The 17,955-nt window shown below is 38.6% G+C and overlaps 1 protein-coding gene across 1 annotated transcript; it reads left to right on the forward strand.

Moving 5' to 3' along the window:
• The first annotated feature begins 1,852 nt into the window (after nucleotides 1–1,852).
• Nucleotides 1,853–14,689, forward strand: LOC132827465 (coiled-coil domain-containing protein 42 homolog). The gene is made up of 5 exons (XM_060844151.1): nucleotides 1,853–1,942; nucleotides 5,900–6,100; nucleotides 9,245–9,394; nucleotides 10,307–10,462; nucleotides 14,675–14,689. The coding sequence occupies exons 1-5, from the start codon at nucleotides 1,853–1,855 to the stop codon at nucleotides 14,687–14,689; spliced, it is 612 nt and encodes a 203-aa protein (XP_060700134.1).
• The last annotated feature ends 3,266 nt before the right edge of the window (nucleotides 14,690–17,955 follow it).

The following is a 17,955-nucleotide window of genomic DNA, read 5'->3' on the forward strand; positions in this document are numbered from 1 at the left end:
TCTAATTTCAATCATATCTGTACAGATTTCTCTTGTTGTTTTACCTAGAATCAACACTATTCAACCCAAATCAAAGAACATGAGTGTTTAGAAATTGGAGTTAAAATAATATAACTGAGACAAGAATACACTTCCAAGATTATAGCTTTAGATTTATGGATATATCAAGAAAGTGGCGCAAGGAACTATTGGACAGAACAGAAGCAATTGTCTTGAAGTTAAATGGCGAACTTAAGGGGCAGAATAACATTTGTAGCATCTGTTGAAAAAGAAATGTAATTATTGGACTTTTAAAAACAATTGTTCTTGTGATGTGAGCAATATTTATCCTGATTCTCCTTGAGAAGGTAATGGTGATTCGCCTTCTTGAACCATTGCAGCCCAATTAATTGATTCAGTGAGTATGACATTGTCAGAGTGTTGCTTGTGGGACAACTCTGTCACCATTTGTTTGACCTGCCCAGATGTTAATGAGGAAGACTTTGCAATGTTGTTTGGGTAAAACGTTATCTGAGAGGATTATAACATGGTTCAAATCAGATGATTTTGTTTTTAAAGCTTAACCATTTCCCTCTTTCTCCAAAATCATTCTTTCTTAACAAAAGTGACTGAGGTCCTTAAATCACTTGTATTATTTTTTCTTTTGGTTTAGTAGTGTTGGTTGGGAGAGAAATGTTGAATCTTGTAGAACTCCCTACTCTCCTATTACATCAGCTTAAACTGTTGCAATGTTGCAGTAGCCAGATAGTTAATTTATTATTTCACTGAAAAGGATAGCAGCTGGATTATTGCATAATTCTTTGCTATCGTGCTGGAGTGAAGCTTAGATAACAAATGTACTTCCTGGATTAAGAAACCAACATCGTTTTCATGTGCAGAAGCAAGTGTACAATCAAGTTAGAAAAGTTGCCAAATAAAGACTCATCAACATAGACTAAGATACATATGTATTCTAATTATGGTCCAAAATAATTTTCAATATAGAAATACTAAAATTTCTTTGGTTTTTATGCTTATGACATCCCAGTATATGGGTGCCTCATTGTACACTTTTTTTCCCATATATGTATCTTCAAAGCTATCTCTATAACCAAGTTTTTCAGTATCTCTCCTGATAGCCTCCATCCTTAGCTTATTTGCCTGATCATATTGCTGTGAAGTAATAGTTTCCTACCTCAAGTTTGTTATAGAGGTGAGAGTAATTGTTGTGATTTAAGTGATCAACTGCTACAGCCTTCAATACTTTCCCCTACTTTAATTTTTTTTAAAGATTGGGTTTTCTTTATTTTATAGTCATACTTCCTGTTTTAGGTCCCAATGTACATTATAACACACAATTCTATACTGAATTTCACTTGACAATCGAACAGAAATGTTCTGTTTCAATGTCTATTGTTATCAAATACAATTTTGTACCTTCAGAAATTTTTTATAGATCCAGACTATGATAGATGGATTTGCATCATTGCAGCTGGAATGATTACCAAATGGGCAATTCTAATGCATTGCCCAGTGAGATGCCAATTTGAACCTTATGATCATAGATAAGGCTTAGCTGAAGTTGAGCATTTGCCTGTGGGTGGAAGGGAAAATTGAAGTGAGGCTTTCTATCATTTGTTCAGTGAATTACTTGCACCACGCACTCGCATTGTAATTGGAATATAGCTCATAGAAAGGGCAGTAAATAGCTTGATAAAAAGGGAGATTTGTAATTTCTCCCAATAATCATAATTACTGACGTAATTGGAACTTAACTAGTTACAGCTTTCAGTAAGATCTGATGATCTGTAAGAAACTTCTGCATGTTATTTTTAAGATAATATTTCTCTTTTGGCAGGAATTCAAGGCGAAAATGAAACTGCTGGAACAGAGAAGAGAGGAATTAAACAAAAAGGAAGAAGAACTGAAAAAATCATTTGCAAAATTTGATAAGTTCTTGAGGGTAAACATGAAACATGGACTAGCCAGACTAGCTTGATCACGTTAGCTGATTTTGAACATCGAATGGAAAAATGTCCATATGTTGAATAATAATTCTTATTCTGTAGCTCTTCTTACTTATTCAGGCTTAACTATTTAGCTTTCTTGTTCAGGGGACTAGCCTGTTCCAAGAATAGCACCACAAATTAGAAATTATGTGGTGACCATGCTGTATATGTTGCAGTCAATGGGATGTTGAAGAGATACCCCTGCAGTCACTGGTCTTACCCAGCAGCTACAATGACTCTATACTTATGAATAAAGGCTAGAAAATTGATGGCACGAATGCTAAGCAGATCACCAAGATGCAGGAAACTGTCTAAAGAGAGAGTGACAGAGTAAAAAGATTGTAGACAGAGAGGATTTGATAATTAAAAGGATGAGTGGCAACATCTGCAGAGTTGCAGAAAGTTTTAATGTCCACTTGGAACAATGGTATAGGGTATCTCACAGCAACTGAAAACAATTTGGAAAAGAAGTGGGAAGAGAGGAATGGTGGTGGGTGATTCAGGTCTATGTTAAGACCAATGATGTAGAAAAGAACAAGAAGGAGGCACTAGTAAAGGAATATGAGCAGGTACAAAATAGCAAAGTAGATTTCCCGTGGATGGTAATCTCTGGATTACTACTTCAATCATTTGCTGAATGGCAGAGAAATTACTATCAGGAAGGGGAGTGTCACATGGAGTGAAATGGATAATTTTAAAAGTAATAAACCATGAAATGACATAAATATTCAATAATTACTTTACCTGTGCATTTACTGGCGAGACAAGTGGTTACAATATTAGAAAATTAGATTTTAAGACACTTAAGGTAGAAAGAGGAGATAGTTTATAGATTAGTCAAACTTGGATAGGATTAAATTCCTTATCCAACCAAGCACGTTAAAAGAAGTAAGGGAGGAGACAGCACATATATTATTAAGTATTTACAAAATGAAAAGGTTTAGAGGATATGAAGATAGTTAGTTATTCTTGTATTTAAAAAGGAAAATGATGCATGTCCAGGAAGCATAGAGCAGTTAGCTCACCATTGGTGGCAGAAAGGGTACTGGAGTTTAAACTCAAAGATGTAATACAAAAATACCTGGAAACGAAAAATATTAAGAATTGTACTGATTTCTAAAGGGATGATCATGTTTAATTATCGTTGTAGAATTCTTTGAAGAAATAGCATATATATTTAGTGTAATGTAATACATTTGGATTTTCTAAGAGCCTTCCAATAGGCAACATGAGTAGATCTCAAGATGGTCAGATCACACGGAGTCCGTGATAAGGAGCAGAATCCTTTGTAAACTATCCATAAAACTGAAAACACAGAGCCGTGATTAAGATGCTTCATAGACTCATAAAAAGTAGAAAGGAGTGTTCCATGTGGATCAACTAACATTCTGAGCTTTTTTCAATACTTCTGGAAATAACTTAGACAGGAATTCAGAAATTCAGCTTTCAAAATGTGCAGTGATGTCAAGTATGGGGATATTGTTAATACCAAGAAAGATTGTGTCAGAATGTAAGTAATACTAAATTTTACAGAATCAGTGTAAAATTTTACAGAATTAGAACATGAATTTTCATGTAAATAAATGTGAGATGCCACCTCTTGGAAAGAGAAGAGAGAAGCAACATATTCCATGAAAGCAAAGCGATCCAGGGATACTGATAAACAAATCATTAAAATTAGCAATACAAGGTAAAGATATTTTAAAAATGTAAACTGTATGGACCAATATTGAGATGACTTGAAAACTATGCATAGTGTTGGTCTACCTGTTTCAAAAAGGATATACAAACATGGGTAAAAGTGCAAACTATAATAATATTGACCAGAAACAAGAGACAATAACTGTCAGGAAGAACTGAATAATCCATGGCTCTCCCTCTAGAGAAGTGAAGCTTGAGAATAACAGTTGTCTTTATAATTATGAAAGGTTTGTTAAATGTGGATGCAGAATATCTTTCCACTTCCTATAGAATCCAAAACCAAAAGCATCACTAATAATATCATCCCAAAAAAAAACTCAAAAGAAACTTCGCTCAGAATATAGAACTTGCTACTCCCCAGAGTCATGGAGGTGGAGAATACAGATGCATTTAAGGGCAAGGTCAATAACCTGTGAAGAACAAAGGAAGGTTAGTCTATCATAAAAGGCCTCCCAAGCTCTATGACAGAAGTTTTGAGTTTCAAAGACTATGCAATACCTGTTTTTGGTCAGACTCACATGAGACATATCTGAGTCAAGAGTCTGACTGCATTTGTGAACTTGGCAGTCTTAATTTTCATGTATCTACTTTCATTTTGGAAGGAATATGTCACTCTGATAAAATAGTGTCTGGGAACATGCAATTAGACTGTCAAAGGGATTAAAAGAAACATATTTTTCATTTTAATTGAAGGAATAATGTAGGAATGTTTCAAGCACGGGCTAAGACTAAGTCAAAATTGTTTTTCTTTCTCAATGGCTCCTCTTGCAATTTTCTCAAGGCCTATCTTTTGGTTTGAGATGTATTTTTGATTTTGGGGGCTACTTCTTCATCTGCACTAGCTAGTTAACCAACTAATTAGTTGAAGCTGTCACATAATAAAATTAATTTATGTATTTGCATTGACATTTATAGAATTAGAATAATTCATTGATAGCCTCAATGATCAACTCCCCATTAAGCTTGGGCACGACCCATAAACTCACTCTTCACCCACCACTGCATACCCTCTTGCAGCCTCCTTCTCCTCACATGTCCCTCTACATTCTTACCCCACCCCCCCCGCCCTCACCAAAATCTGGCAACATGTCATACATCTCAGCCAAAGGCAGCTCCCCTGCTCCTGGACTCACCCAAAGCCCCAGACCTAGACCTAGACTGCTCACGCCCGGACCTTGGCCGTTGGCTTCCAGGGGTGCCTGCCCCAGTGACTCCTCAAAGCTAGCACTGATATGCCTAACAGCTCACTACTCCTCCAATCACAGGTTCTCACTCAGGTTTGTTGCTGATGGGTTCACCAATGAACCTATCAGGAGCAAGCAAGAGACAGAACCAGTTTGTGATTGGAAGAGCAACTTCTTGCATATTCTCCAATTTAGTATAAGGCAGTGAGTTTCCTTAAATTGTGGTATCTTGTCAGTATATTTTTGTGGGTGATTTAGATACTTTTGGTAGCGGATCCACCTGCAGCCTCTGAGTATTTAGAGCATTGGTCATTTCCAAACTTGGACCATTCATTTGACTTGAATTAGAAATGTAATTTAAAGAGCTTGCAGGAAAAGATGAGCTATTCAAAATAAATGCAGTGATTGTAATGAAGTTAGCCAGGTGGCTGTTAGTCTGGTCCAATCAGGGAGCCCTGGCTGACAGAGATAAACAAGAATGTCTCCAAGCAGCGGGCTGTAGAAGGGGTCGTTATGGCAGATTGCCTGCCCCTCTTCCATGGCTACCTCTGAGCCCAGGCGTCTGGAGAAGAAGAATGCAGTGTCTTATTTCCCCCTCCAACTTAATCCTTGCCCTCCCCTTTTTTGATCACGCAACATTGCCCTTTGATGTAAAGGGCACTGCTTGTCACTGGCCCCTCGGGTGTTTCCTTTCTTTCTGGTGGTGGAAATTGAATAAAGATTTGTACACCTGTTGTCTTTCACTGTGTCTCACACGTGCACACACATACAACATGGGTGCTGGGGAAAATATAAGCACAATCACAGTTAGGTGGTAGTGTGGGGGATAAAAAAAAACAGCAGAAAGAAAAAGTGTCAAAGATTCTGCTCACTCTGAGAGCTGGCTCTGAGGGAACTGGATCAGTGTCAAGTACTCTCCAATTGTAAATAAAGGGTGACGTGGTGATGGGATACCAGCCTCTCTGGAGTTATTTCCGCAGTAAGTTGTGTAGTACTCATTTTTTTTCTTCTCTTCTTCCTCCGAAGGAAAATGATGCCAAGCAAAGCAGAGCAAAGAGCAAAATAAGTATTGAAACTGAACTAATCAAGCAGAAAGAGAAGGAGATTATTCGATTAAAGAAAGAACTAAGTGCCCTGATCATTAAGAGGGATAAACTGAAAAAGAAAGTGAAGTCATATACCATTTATCCAAAATTCTTGGAGAAAGTGATCAAAATGTCAAAGGAGGTAATTGTGAAAAGTATATGTTGGTTTAGCCTTTGCTTATTTAAATGCATATATAGAGTCATAGAGATGTACAGCAAGGATACCGACCCTTCAGTTCAACTCATCCATGCCAACCAGATATTCTAAATAAATCTAGTACCATTTTCCAGCACTTGGCCCATAGCGCTCCAAACCTTTCCTATTCATATAACTGACCAGATCCCTTTTAAATGTTGTAATTATAAGAGCCTCTACAACTTCCTCTGGCAGAATATTCCATGCATCTTTGACACTTTTTCTTTCTGTTGTTTTTTTTTATCCCCCACACTACCACCTAACTGTGATTGTGCTTATATTTTCCCCAGCACCCATGTTGTATGTGTGTGCACGTGTGAGACACAGTGAAAGACAACAGGTGTACAAATCTTTATTCAATTTCCACCCTCTGCCCCTTATATATCTCTTTTATATCTTTCCCCTCTCACCCTAAACCTATGCCCTCTAGTTCTGGACTCCCCCATCCCAGGGAAAAGGCGTATTTACCCTATCCATGCCCGTTATGATTTTGTAAATCTCTATGAAGTCAACCCTCAGCTACTGACGCTCCAGGGAAAACAGCCCCAGCCTATTCAACTTCTCCCTATAGCTCCAACCTTGGCAACATCCTTGTAAATCTTTTCTGAAATCTTTTGAAGTTTCACAACATCCTTCCTATAGCAGGGAGACCAGAATTGAACAATATTCCAAAAGTGGCCCACCCTATGTCCTGTACAGCCACAACATGTATGGTACAAGCAAACTGCAAGGAACCAAAAATGACAACAACTTGCACTTTTTTCCGCACAGATAATGAATTAAAACATCCAAAATGCTTTACAGAAGCAAAACCAATCATATATCAAGTAATTTTTGAGGGTAGGTATTAAAGTGGCAGCTTTTAGCACGGCCAATGAATTGATACGGAGAGATAATAAAGAGAGACTATTTCTGAATATGGGATAAGCTGGCTGAATGATGTTTTGGCCATTTTTGGAGTAGAATTAGATAGAGTTGTAAACAGAGCAGAGTTGGATGATCATGGAGTGTATAATAGGATAATAGTCTACAGCAGGGAGAGATGAGCAAGGTCTTAAAGGGACTGATAGATGACTGCAAAGAGTTTGAAGTTAATGTGTAACTTGACCGAAAACCTTGAAAGTTAGCAAAAATGGGGTGATAAGGAAGTTTTACTTAGGGTTGAACCTTATGTACAGGTGGTGGCCTTGGTCTGTGTGAAACTCAGGGCATGACCACCTGCACTTGACCAGGAAGCCCTGCAGCTAATCAGAGGCACTCAGAGGAACTCTACTTTGCTCAAGGCAGTCTTTCTGCCCTCACCAATATGTCCAACCTCTAATAAGCTGGCCAGCAGCTCTCTTGTCCTAAGCAGTCCCACTGGGTACAGCATTATTCTTATCATTCATGCAGAGGATGTGCGTGTGGCTGATTTCACCAGAATGCAGTATTTGCATGGTCTGGAGTCACATGCAAGCCAGACCAGGTGAGGGTGTTGGAGATTCCCTTCCCTAAGTGACATTAGTCATCCAGATAGTTTTACTATGGTAAGTAATGGTTACATGCTTGCCATTAGGTTAGCTCTCCATTCCAGATTTTTGTTGAATTCCAAATTTCACCACCTGCCATGGTGGGATTCAAATCTATGTCCCCAGCTGCTGGCCAGGGGTTCTAGATTACTTTTAGCTAGGGACATTACCACTATACGAGTACCTGTGCCACAGTGTGGGCAGCACGGTGGCTCAATGATTAGCACTACTGCTTCACAGCGCCAGGGATCCAGGTTCAATTCTAACTTTGGGCAACTATCTATGTACAGGTTGTACATTGTCCGTGTGTCTGCGTGGGTTTGCTCTGGTTTCCTCACACAATCCAAAGATGTGCAGGTTAGGTGAATTAGCCATGCTAAATTGCCCATAGTGTTTAGGGATGTGAAGGTTAGGTGCATTAGTCAGGGGTAAATGCAGGATAATAGGGTAGGGGAATGAGTCTGAGTGGGTTACTCTTCACAGGAGTGGTGTGGACTTGTTGGGCCGAAGGGCATACTTCCACACACTGTAGGGATTCTACAAACCTCCTCAGCAACCAGTGGAACTGGTTGTATTGATGGACTCCTTGCTGAGGTATATTTGGGGTTTCACTGATTGTCAGGCTCTGGCAAGGGGTCATGTTGGACTGGAATCAAACAAGGCATGGGGGACAGAGGCATAGTGTGGCTTGTGTCTCTGGCGCGGGGAGGCAGAACACGAGGCACCACCTCTTCTACCCTGCCTGGCAACAAGGCTGACAAACTTCACATAGCAGCCTGGATACTTAGCATCTGCTTTAGCCGCTGCACTGGCAGGAGGAGCCCACTAATTGACAAGTTAAAGGTCATATGTGACCCACGATGAGCAGCATATCATGCCAATACATCTGAGCTTAAATGACCAGCAAGGATGGGCAAAGAACAGGCATGGCATCGATTGTTACTCCCATTTCTCCTCACCAGTCATCTCCTTTCTCGAGCAATTTGAGCAATGGGAGAGACATTTAAGTTCTTAGGTCACAGTGGAGGCCACAAAGTTTTGCATGAGTTACATTCTGTGAAGACTAGCAACAGGAACACTCACAAACAGGGCTTGGAAATCAGACAGTCCCTGGGTTGCTAACAGGTTCTATTCTGGAGTCCCATTCGCAAGTCGATTTGTACACAAGTCAGAACATAATTCAGAACAATGTAAGCAGCTGTTCGTAAGGACAGGAAAGTATTTGGATCTTTAAAATTAAACCCTCGATGGGATCACATTCATAAATATGAGTGTTTGTTAAGTTGGACATTTGTAAGTCAGAGACCCCCTATAATCAAATGTGGAAATGGCCTTTCTGCCACAATGATGGAGAAGAAGATGTGATGTTACAGAGATAGAAATAAGCTGTCTTGGTGATGGTGAGAAGTTAGTAGAGGACCCTGTTTACGATCGATACAACTTTCATTAATTTTTCTCAAACTGTTGTAATTGAACCAACTGTTTCTGATTATCTATGTTCCTATTTAAGTTTCAGGATATCAGAATGGTGAACGTTCGTTTTGAAACCTTGTTTATTACACATAATCTTCTACTTTCAAAGTACCATGAAGATCAAGAAATTATGAAGACACTTAAATCAAATTATAATAACATGATGAAGGAAAAGGACAATGAAATTATGATGTATCATAATGCCATAGCAGCAATAACACATCGATTAGAAGCAGCCAAAGCTAAAACTATAAAAGGGGTAGGTTTTTTTTTAGGAATTAAGCTGGCAAGAGCCAATTCCCCAGATCTCAGCCTTTTATATGATTTAATTTTCTAACTGGTTCTCTGGTTTTGACAATTTGGCTAAATAAGATTTCGTCAACCTGTATTAGTTAACACAGGTTTACGCAAGTCTTCAGTCTCTTGCAGAAGAGACAGCATTGTTTTAATTCTAATTAGCACAGCGACAGAAAATAGGAGTGGGAGTAAACCTAGTTGGACCATCTATTTGGTTCTGCCATTCAATATGATCATGTCTAATTCTGTATCTCAACACCTAGACTCCCTAGGCACCTTTCGTCCATATACATCAATTTATTTCTTGAATATATTCAGTAACTTGCTGTCACAGACTTTTATGGCAGAGTTCACAAGGTTCACCACTATGGCCTACCATGTATCTGGAGACTGTGATCCCTTGTTTTAGAGCCCCACCACAAAGCTAGGAAGCATTATCCCTGCATTATCTATCCAGCCCTCATCAGGAATTCTTTACATTTTAATGGGATTCCTCTCATTCTAATCACCAGTGAGTATAGGCCCAGTTGACCAAATCTGTCCTCAGCATTAAAACCTACCAGCAAGGAATTGGTCCACTGAACCTTCACTGCACTTCTTCAATGCAAGTATATCTTTATTAGGTAAGACAAAATTTTGACATAATACTCCAAGTGTAAAAGTTCACATATTATCTGTGGGTAAATTTAAGAATAACGAATGGCAAGTAATGTTTATTTGCAGATCACTGCACAATTTGGATCAATGTTATTTCAAAGGTATTTAGTCAGAATAAAACTTCAAATAACTAAGAACTTGTTCTTTGTTTGGATCATAATTAACCCACACAGTGATTTAAGTAGTAATTCTGTAACTGTATTATCTAATTTTACAGGAATCCATATGGGCACATATTCAAAACACAGCAGCCAAAAGGACTCTTGTCTTGGGTATGATAAAGATGGCGATTTTTAACCTTTATATGTATGTAAGAAAAGCAGAAATGAAACTTGGCACCTTAGCAGAGGATACAGATATTCAGCTTCAGGTGGTAAGTTTTGCTAGTTTTACACACACTTAGAATAAATAAATAGTTTAAAACTTTTCTCCATAATGTTTTGAGAGATACTTTTTCTCTTCCAGTTTTTTGATGGCCCTCTTTCATAAGATGTTGACTGGTGCTTTTGTATACTTCTATCCTTAGTGTCAATACGGTAGTACCTTGATTATTTAATAAACATCCTTTGTGTCACAGTCATCGGAGTCTCAACTGGGGCAGCACAGTGGCTCAATGGATAGCACTGCTGCCTCACAGTGCCAGGGACCCAGGTTCAATTCCTGCCTTGGGTAACTGACTTGCGTGGAGTTTGCACATTCTCTCAGTGTCTGTGTGGGTTTCCTCCGGGTGCTCTGGTTTCCTCCCACAGTCCAAAGATGTGCAGGTTAGGTGAATTGGTCATGCTAAATTGCCCATAGGCAGGGGTGAATATTGGTGGGTTACTCCCCAGAGGGTTGGTATGGACTTGTTGGGGCAAAGGGCCTGTTTCCATGCTATAGGGAATCTAACCTAAAGGTTATATTTACCTCTTAGGACATCACACCTGAACCCAACAACACCATCACCAAGTTGACACTTGACAGTGAAGGTTTGTGGTGCAGTGGTAGTGTCCCTGCCTCTGGGTCAGAAAGTTCAAATTCAAGTCTCACCTGCCCTGGTGTTACATCAAAACACCCCAAACAGGTTAATTAAAATAACTAGAAAGGGAAAAAAAAGCACACTTGACAACAGGTAGTGTCCCTACCTCTGATCCAAGAGGACTGGGTTCAAGTCACGATGTAACCATGTGGGTTTACCAAGCCCACACTTGTTAAGAGTCAGACCAGTGGAGTGGTGATCAAGGATGTAGCTTCCAGATGGACCATCTCTACACTTGGCAAATTCTTGATGTTTCTGGCCCAATACTTATGCCACCTTGGCAGATCCGGCAGGCACTGCTGAGGCAGGTAGGAGACCTCAAAGGCACCTCAAAACAGAGGTGCCTCTGGATGCTTAAAAATGATTTGAGAGATGGGGAGGTTTTTTGTCTCTCACATCAGAGTTGAGGTCCATCTGAATGTGCGTTTGGGGCTGTGGAGATTACATTCCATAAGGATTCTTCAAAACAGTTAACTCCTATAGTTATACATTTTTAAAAAATATTCAAACACATTTTAAATTTACAATGTTTTTCAGAATTTAAGTAAATATTTTCTTCTTGAGCAGAAAAATTATTTAACTGATTAAACAATAACCAAATATGCATCCACTTCTCCCAATACTGGAACCAATGGCTTGTTGTACATAATTATTTGTTGGTCAGCCTCAAACATCAGGCTACCAAATCATAATATCACTCTTACAGTAATATCATTTTAGGTCAGTTAATACAACTCTACACAGAGTAAAAGGAGGATAAAAGTAAATGTTTGAGATCTCACCATTACAAAAAAAATGGGGACAAAGGAATGGAAGAGAGCAAGATCATCCTTAAATAATACTGGATTTGTTTTAATATTATGATTTTGCCCAGTGACCAATTGATACTGACCCCCCCCCCCCCAACCATTGCATCCTTACCAAGGGGTATGAGTGCTAATTTAAGGTCACTTCCATTTGGATGCAAAGGTCCAAATTAGATCAGAATTTGAAGGGATCAGCATAGTGAAAATGCATCAATGGTTCAGGAATGTGGCAATTAGAAATCACCTAGGAGTTGGCACACTGGTTAAATTCTGAGCAGGGATGTGTAATGTTTTTGGAACTGTGGGAATGAATCCACTGAGTAAATCCCACTTCGGTAAAAATGTTAACTACTCTTTTTAAAGAAAAAAACTCTTGCACAGAATTGCAGATTTTTCAATTCTCCAGCACTTCTTTATTCTGCTGTTTCAATTGGACTGGCTGCACAACTTTAGTCACCTTGCAAAATGCCAAAGAATCTATTTAGATCAGTTTTTAATGACATCTAGTATGTTGCACAGTTAATTAGCAACCAGGATTCTCTCTCATTAACCAATGTGCTCGGCTAGAATATGCATGTTTGTCAGGAATATTTTGGGTGGAAATATAAGTAAAATGTAGAGATAGTAATGGATAATAATCTAGTATTAATGTGTAACTGGTGACAGTTTAATTACATGTCAATGTGATCAATTGTGATTTTTCATATTTTGAATTGTCCATTAAAATCATTTTAAAATGACTGGAAGACATTTACTCTCTTACAGGTTCAAGAAAACATCCTAGAATTGCGTGATATTGTACATGACCTCAAGAAAAGTGTAGAGATTAGTTAACTAATTTTCACTTGTAAAAACATAATGGTGGAATGTTACATTTTATGGTTATTGTTTAGTATAGAAATACTACAGAATTAATGAGAAGTTTTATACTTGTTCTATTATGATAATAAATGTATGCATGTCTATGTATATGGCATATAGGTACAAGTCAAAACATTGTTGAATGTACTTCTGAAATTCAATTCTACAGAAGATCCACTACCTGTGCAAAAATTACGTTTGGGGATGTCCTGAACTGCTTGCAGAAGAGGGAATAGCATATGCACTGACTATAGGTGTGCTAGGTTTCATTGGAAAACACTAATAATAAAGAAAACACGTTAGATTTAGACATTGAGGATTTGACGCAGATGCCTTGAATTCCACTAAGAATATGGCTTAGTTATTGATGCTAACCATTCATATTGACCTCTGAGCCTTCATTTCCCATCAAATTGAAACCCAAAATGTAAAATATTTCCTGGTTATAAGAGAGTCATAGATGTATTGTAAAGAATAGGCTTCTGCATTTGTATCGCTCAACTTTCAGAGCTCCATTGACTGCTTTCGAAGTAACCAGTAAGCTCTTAAGCACCACATATCATATCATTAATTGGTTGGACACAAATTCAGTTAGGCTGCAGTTTTTCCATAGAGCGAATCTGCCAGTTAAATACAAGGATATGGTAATGGGGAGCAGGGGGAAGCTACCTGGCAACAGCTTTAGAGGAAGGAAAAGCAGTTCAGTTCACCTGGCTTGATTTTGCTTGGTCCTCTTAAATGTGTTACATATTGTTAATACTACAGCAAAATGCTGGAAATACTCAGCAGTTAAGGCAGCATTTGTGGAAAGAGAAAAATATAATTAACATTTCAGGTCAATGCCCTTTCATTAGAACTCAAACACGTCACAAAGTCAACTTCTGAAGAAAGGTCAATGACCTCAAATGTTAACTCATCATTACATTAATTCTGCTAGACCTGCTAAATGTTCCCAGCATTATTGTTTTTAGCTTAACAGCAGTCACAATATTTTGCTTTTGTACATATTTTTGATGTTGAAACCTTCTATAAAAATTGTAAAGAAAATGGTTGACTTTCTATGTTTTGTATATAATTGTTTCTTGTCTTAATTGCTATTTATTCACAATGTGAAAACTTAACATTTATGTAGTTTGACAATTAGCTTAAACAATAACCAGTGATAGAACTAGGGATTAACTGGGTTACCCAGCTAGTCCAAATTTGTATCATTGATTAATGTTTATCTGGTCGTGGAATTCCAATGTATAAATGTAAAAATAGTGAATGATAAAGTATTCCTGCTCAGTTTCCAAGTAGAACATGAGTCTTGAATTCAAGGATTTAGAGCCCTACGCTTCTGTGGATCTATTTCAAATTTCCAAATATACCAGTGCTTCACTTGCCATTTGTAAAATTGGTACAACATGGCGCAAACAGGCAAAAAGAGTTCCATGTTTACTTGAATGCGAAGCTGGGAGGAACAATAGTACTTCTCCCAGGTCATCAAACCACCATACCAAGACAAGGCGCATGCTCATCATGGTGTTAGTCTGGATTTAATGTCCCTTGCAAGCCTGAGCTTTTCACCACAACAGGATAATTTTGCTACACCCACAGCATGTATTCAAGTTAATAAGATCCAAGGCGGAGGGCGACTGAAGCCTCGCCATTCTGACATCGTAAATGTATTTTGCCTTTTTCATAAATCCAAAATAGCTGCTCTTAAATTTCTGGACCTGATATTGTTTTTGTCAAAATGGCCTGGATTTTCCAATAGTAATGATAATGAAATTAAGTGTTCATTGCCATTACTTCTCTGAAACTGCTAGCAACTTCGAGTCTCCATACACACATTTTAAAGTGGAAAGCTCCAAGTTGCTGTGTTTCATCATAAGGTAAGCTGCTCAATTTCTTACAGGTTGCAATCAGTTAGAAATCATTAAACATGTTTACTACTGATTTGCAGTTTGTGGGCGGCACGGTGGCACAGTGGTTAGCACTGCTGCCTCACAGCGCCTGAGACCCGGGTTCAATTCCCGACTCAGGCGACTGACTGTGTGGAGTTTGCATGTTCTCCCCGTGTCTGCGTGGGTTTCCTCCGGGTGCACCGGTTTCCTCTCACAGTCCAAAGATGTGCGGGTCAGGTGAATTGGCCATGCTAAATTGCCCGTAGTGTTAGGTAAGGGGTAAATGTAGGGGTATGGGTGGGTTGCGCTTCGGCGGGTCGGTGTGGACTTGTTGGGCCGAAGGGCCTGTTTCCACACTAAGTAATCTTGAGAGATTTCTTCAATATGATTGGCTGTTTGCTTTACAACAATTTTTCAACAAAACAGACCAAAATTAACATCAGGAAAGGTAAAATCTATGCCATAAAATTACTATACATTTATGGACAGCTTCCTTTAAGATCAGTGTTAAGCACAATTGTTTCATCATTAATGGCAAAATCTGGGCCATTATGTTACATTGTTACTAAAGTAACTTGTTTGATGTGAATTTAACCTGCAGTTTGTTCACTGTTTATCACCTGTTAACATTCCAGGTACAGGAAAGGCTTAGCTGTTCTGAGCATTTGCCATTTTTCAAATTGCTTCCCAAAACTTATTACACACTTTTTCACCCACTGCGAGTCCAATCTTTGCTCATCCATGAAGTGAAAAGAAATTAAAAGAAAACTTACTTCCTGCAGTAGAAAATGCATACTGCACAGACTATCATGTTCAATATTGGGAAATTTACCATTTGAAGAATGAAACCTTTGCAAACAGCAGAGATTTTACGGTAATTAAAATGGAAATTGCTGCAGAAATTTGGAACATCTGTGAAAAGAAAACAGAGTTAACACTTTGAGTCTTGTGATCCTTCATCAGAGGATGCAGAACAGGATCACTGGACACAATGTTAACTCTCTTTCCTCTCTACTGATGATGCCAGACCGGCTGGGTTTCTCCAAAAATTTTTGTTCTTGTTGGTTTCATATCTTCAGGATCTGCATTTCTGTGTGGTACTTTGCTGTAATTACTTTAAACACTGCATAGGGCATTAATACTGATTGGTTAATATTACACAAAGATTATGTATGTACAAGTTAAAAGCATCACACAGATTGTCGAAGAATTAAAGTTTAAAAAGCCACAAAAATAAAGTATGTTTTATAAAGAAACCAATTTCAGTATTGTAATATTATCCAAAGTTAAATGTTGGATGAATTGTTTGGGAATAAAATGAATTCTTTGTAAATTGAATTTGTTGTACTATGTAGTTTTAAAATTTTCTTTCTGTATGGTGTGTAATTTTACTTCATGCAAATAGAGTCATAGTCATAGAGATGTGCAGCATGGAAACAGACCCTTTGGTCCAATTTGTCCATGCTAACCAGATTCCCAACCCAATCTAGTCCCACCTGCCAGCACTTGGCCCATATCCCTCCAAACCTTTCCTATACAAATGATTTCAGTTGTTTGAAAATTATGTTTTCATGCCATATTCTCCAGTAGCTCAGATACCATAAATGAATTTATATCTGTGAAGCAGTTTTCAACATTTCAAATCCTGCGGGGGATACATTCCCGGATCAACTGTGGAACCCAAAACCATGAGTAGGAGCAAACCCATTCATTTAAATGGGAAACGTACTTTCCTGGCAGCCTCCTAGTCCCTGGTTCTGAAACGTTCCCTATAATATGTTCAGGCCACTGTAAACCACGGGTACCAAACTGCGGAAAATGATTCCATGGATACTGGGGTTGCCCCGTACAATAAAACATTAAATGGAAACCTTTCCACTTACTTTGAACTGGCACCAAAAACAAATGAGATTCATCACAACTGAGTTACTAAGCTGAACAGGAAAATGAACTAAACCATCAATAAAGATTTTCGTGCATTCTGTGTTCACTTTAATTGTTCTAAATATCACAGCGAGAGCAATTACAGGCCAACGTAAAGTCAACTACATTTGACATGAGCCCCACTTCTACAAGTCCAACCATGCAAGGATGCCAAGTTTCCTTCTGAAAAATATGAAGCAGTAGGGTTGAAATCTTCAATGAAGCGCTGGTATTCTGCCCCACTTGCTATTTGTGTATCTTGGTCTGTTGTGGTGGGTGATATTACTTCCATTCTTTTTCTCAAAGGTTGGTAAATGAGGTCCAAATCGATATATTTGTTAATGGAGTTCCAGTTTGAATGCCAGGCCTCAATGGAATTCCCATGTATGTCTTTGTTTAGCCTGTTCCAGTCGAACTGGTGTTCCTCTTCGTCAGTGTGTTTAGATATAAGTGATAGTTGGTCATGTCTTTTGGTGGCTGGTTGGTGCTCAGGTATCTGGTGGCTAGTTTCCTGACGTCTGTCCTATATAATGTTTGTTGCAGTCCTTGCGGAGTATTTTGTGTATGACGTCCATTCTGTGGCTGTTGATATGGGGTCCTTTAAATTCATTAGGAGCTGTTTCAGTGAGGTGGTAGGTTTGTGGGCTACCATGATGCCTAGGGGCCAGAGAAGTCTGGTTGCCATCTCAGATGTCTTTAACATATGGCAGGGTGGCTAGAGTCTCTGAGTTTGTTGTGTCTTCTTGTTTAGGTCTGTGTAAGAATTGGCAGATTGCGCTTATTGGGCATCTGTTGCTCCTGAATACATTGCATTGTTGTTTTTCTTCGGCTTCTCATAGGTCCGGGATGTTACAGTGTGTTGTGGTTCATTTAACAACAAATCCCTATTTTTATTGCTTCGCCTTCAAGGTTGTACCACCAGGCCTACGGAGCCTTGTCAGCTGCAGATCCCTCCTGAACTACTCCTCCTTTCCACCGTTAACCCAAATTTGTTGCATAGAGTACATTAATCCAAATTTATTGCTTACCTGATTTTCATATTACTGGATATAGAGATTAGGTGGGAAAAGTTATCCAAATCCCAACTATTCACCTAATATAACTACCAATATCAGTTCAGTCAAATATGAGTTTAAAATCCAATATCAAAAAAGAAGCTATATAAAAAAAATTGACATCAGTGCACTGAAGCAATAATAGGAGCACTATATTACTGCAAGGTGCTAGTGTTTAGATGAGGTAAACGAAATTCTTAACTGACTGGTCAGATCGATGTAAAAGATCTTAAAAGGATCCCAATCATCAACTTTACCTATTATTCCAATTTCCTGCTATAATTACCAACACAGCAGTGGCAATTCTTAAAATG

Source organism: Hemiscyllium ocellatum, chromosome 24, assembly GCF_020745735.1.
Source record: "Hemiscyllium ocellatum isolate sHemOce1 chromosome 24, sHemOce1.pat.X.cur, whole genome shotgun sequence".
NCBI classification, from domain to species: Eukaryota; Metazoa; Chordata; class Chondrichthyes; order Orectolobiformes; family Hemiscylliidae; genus Hemiscyllium; species Hemiscyllium ocellatum.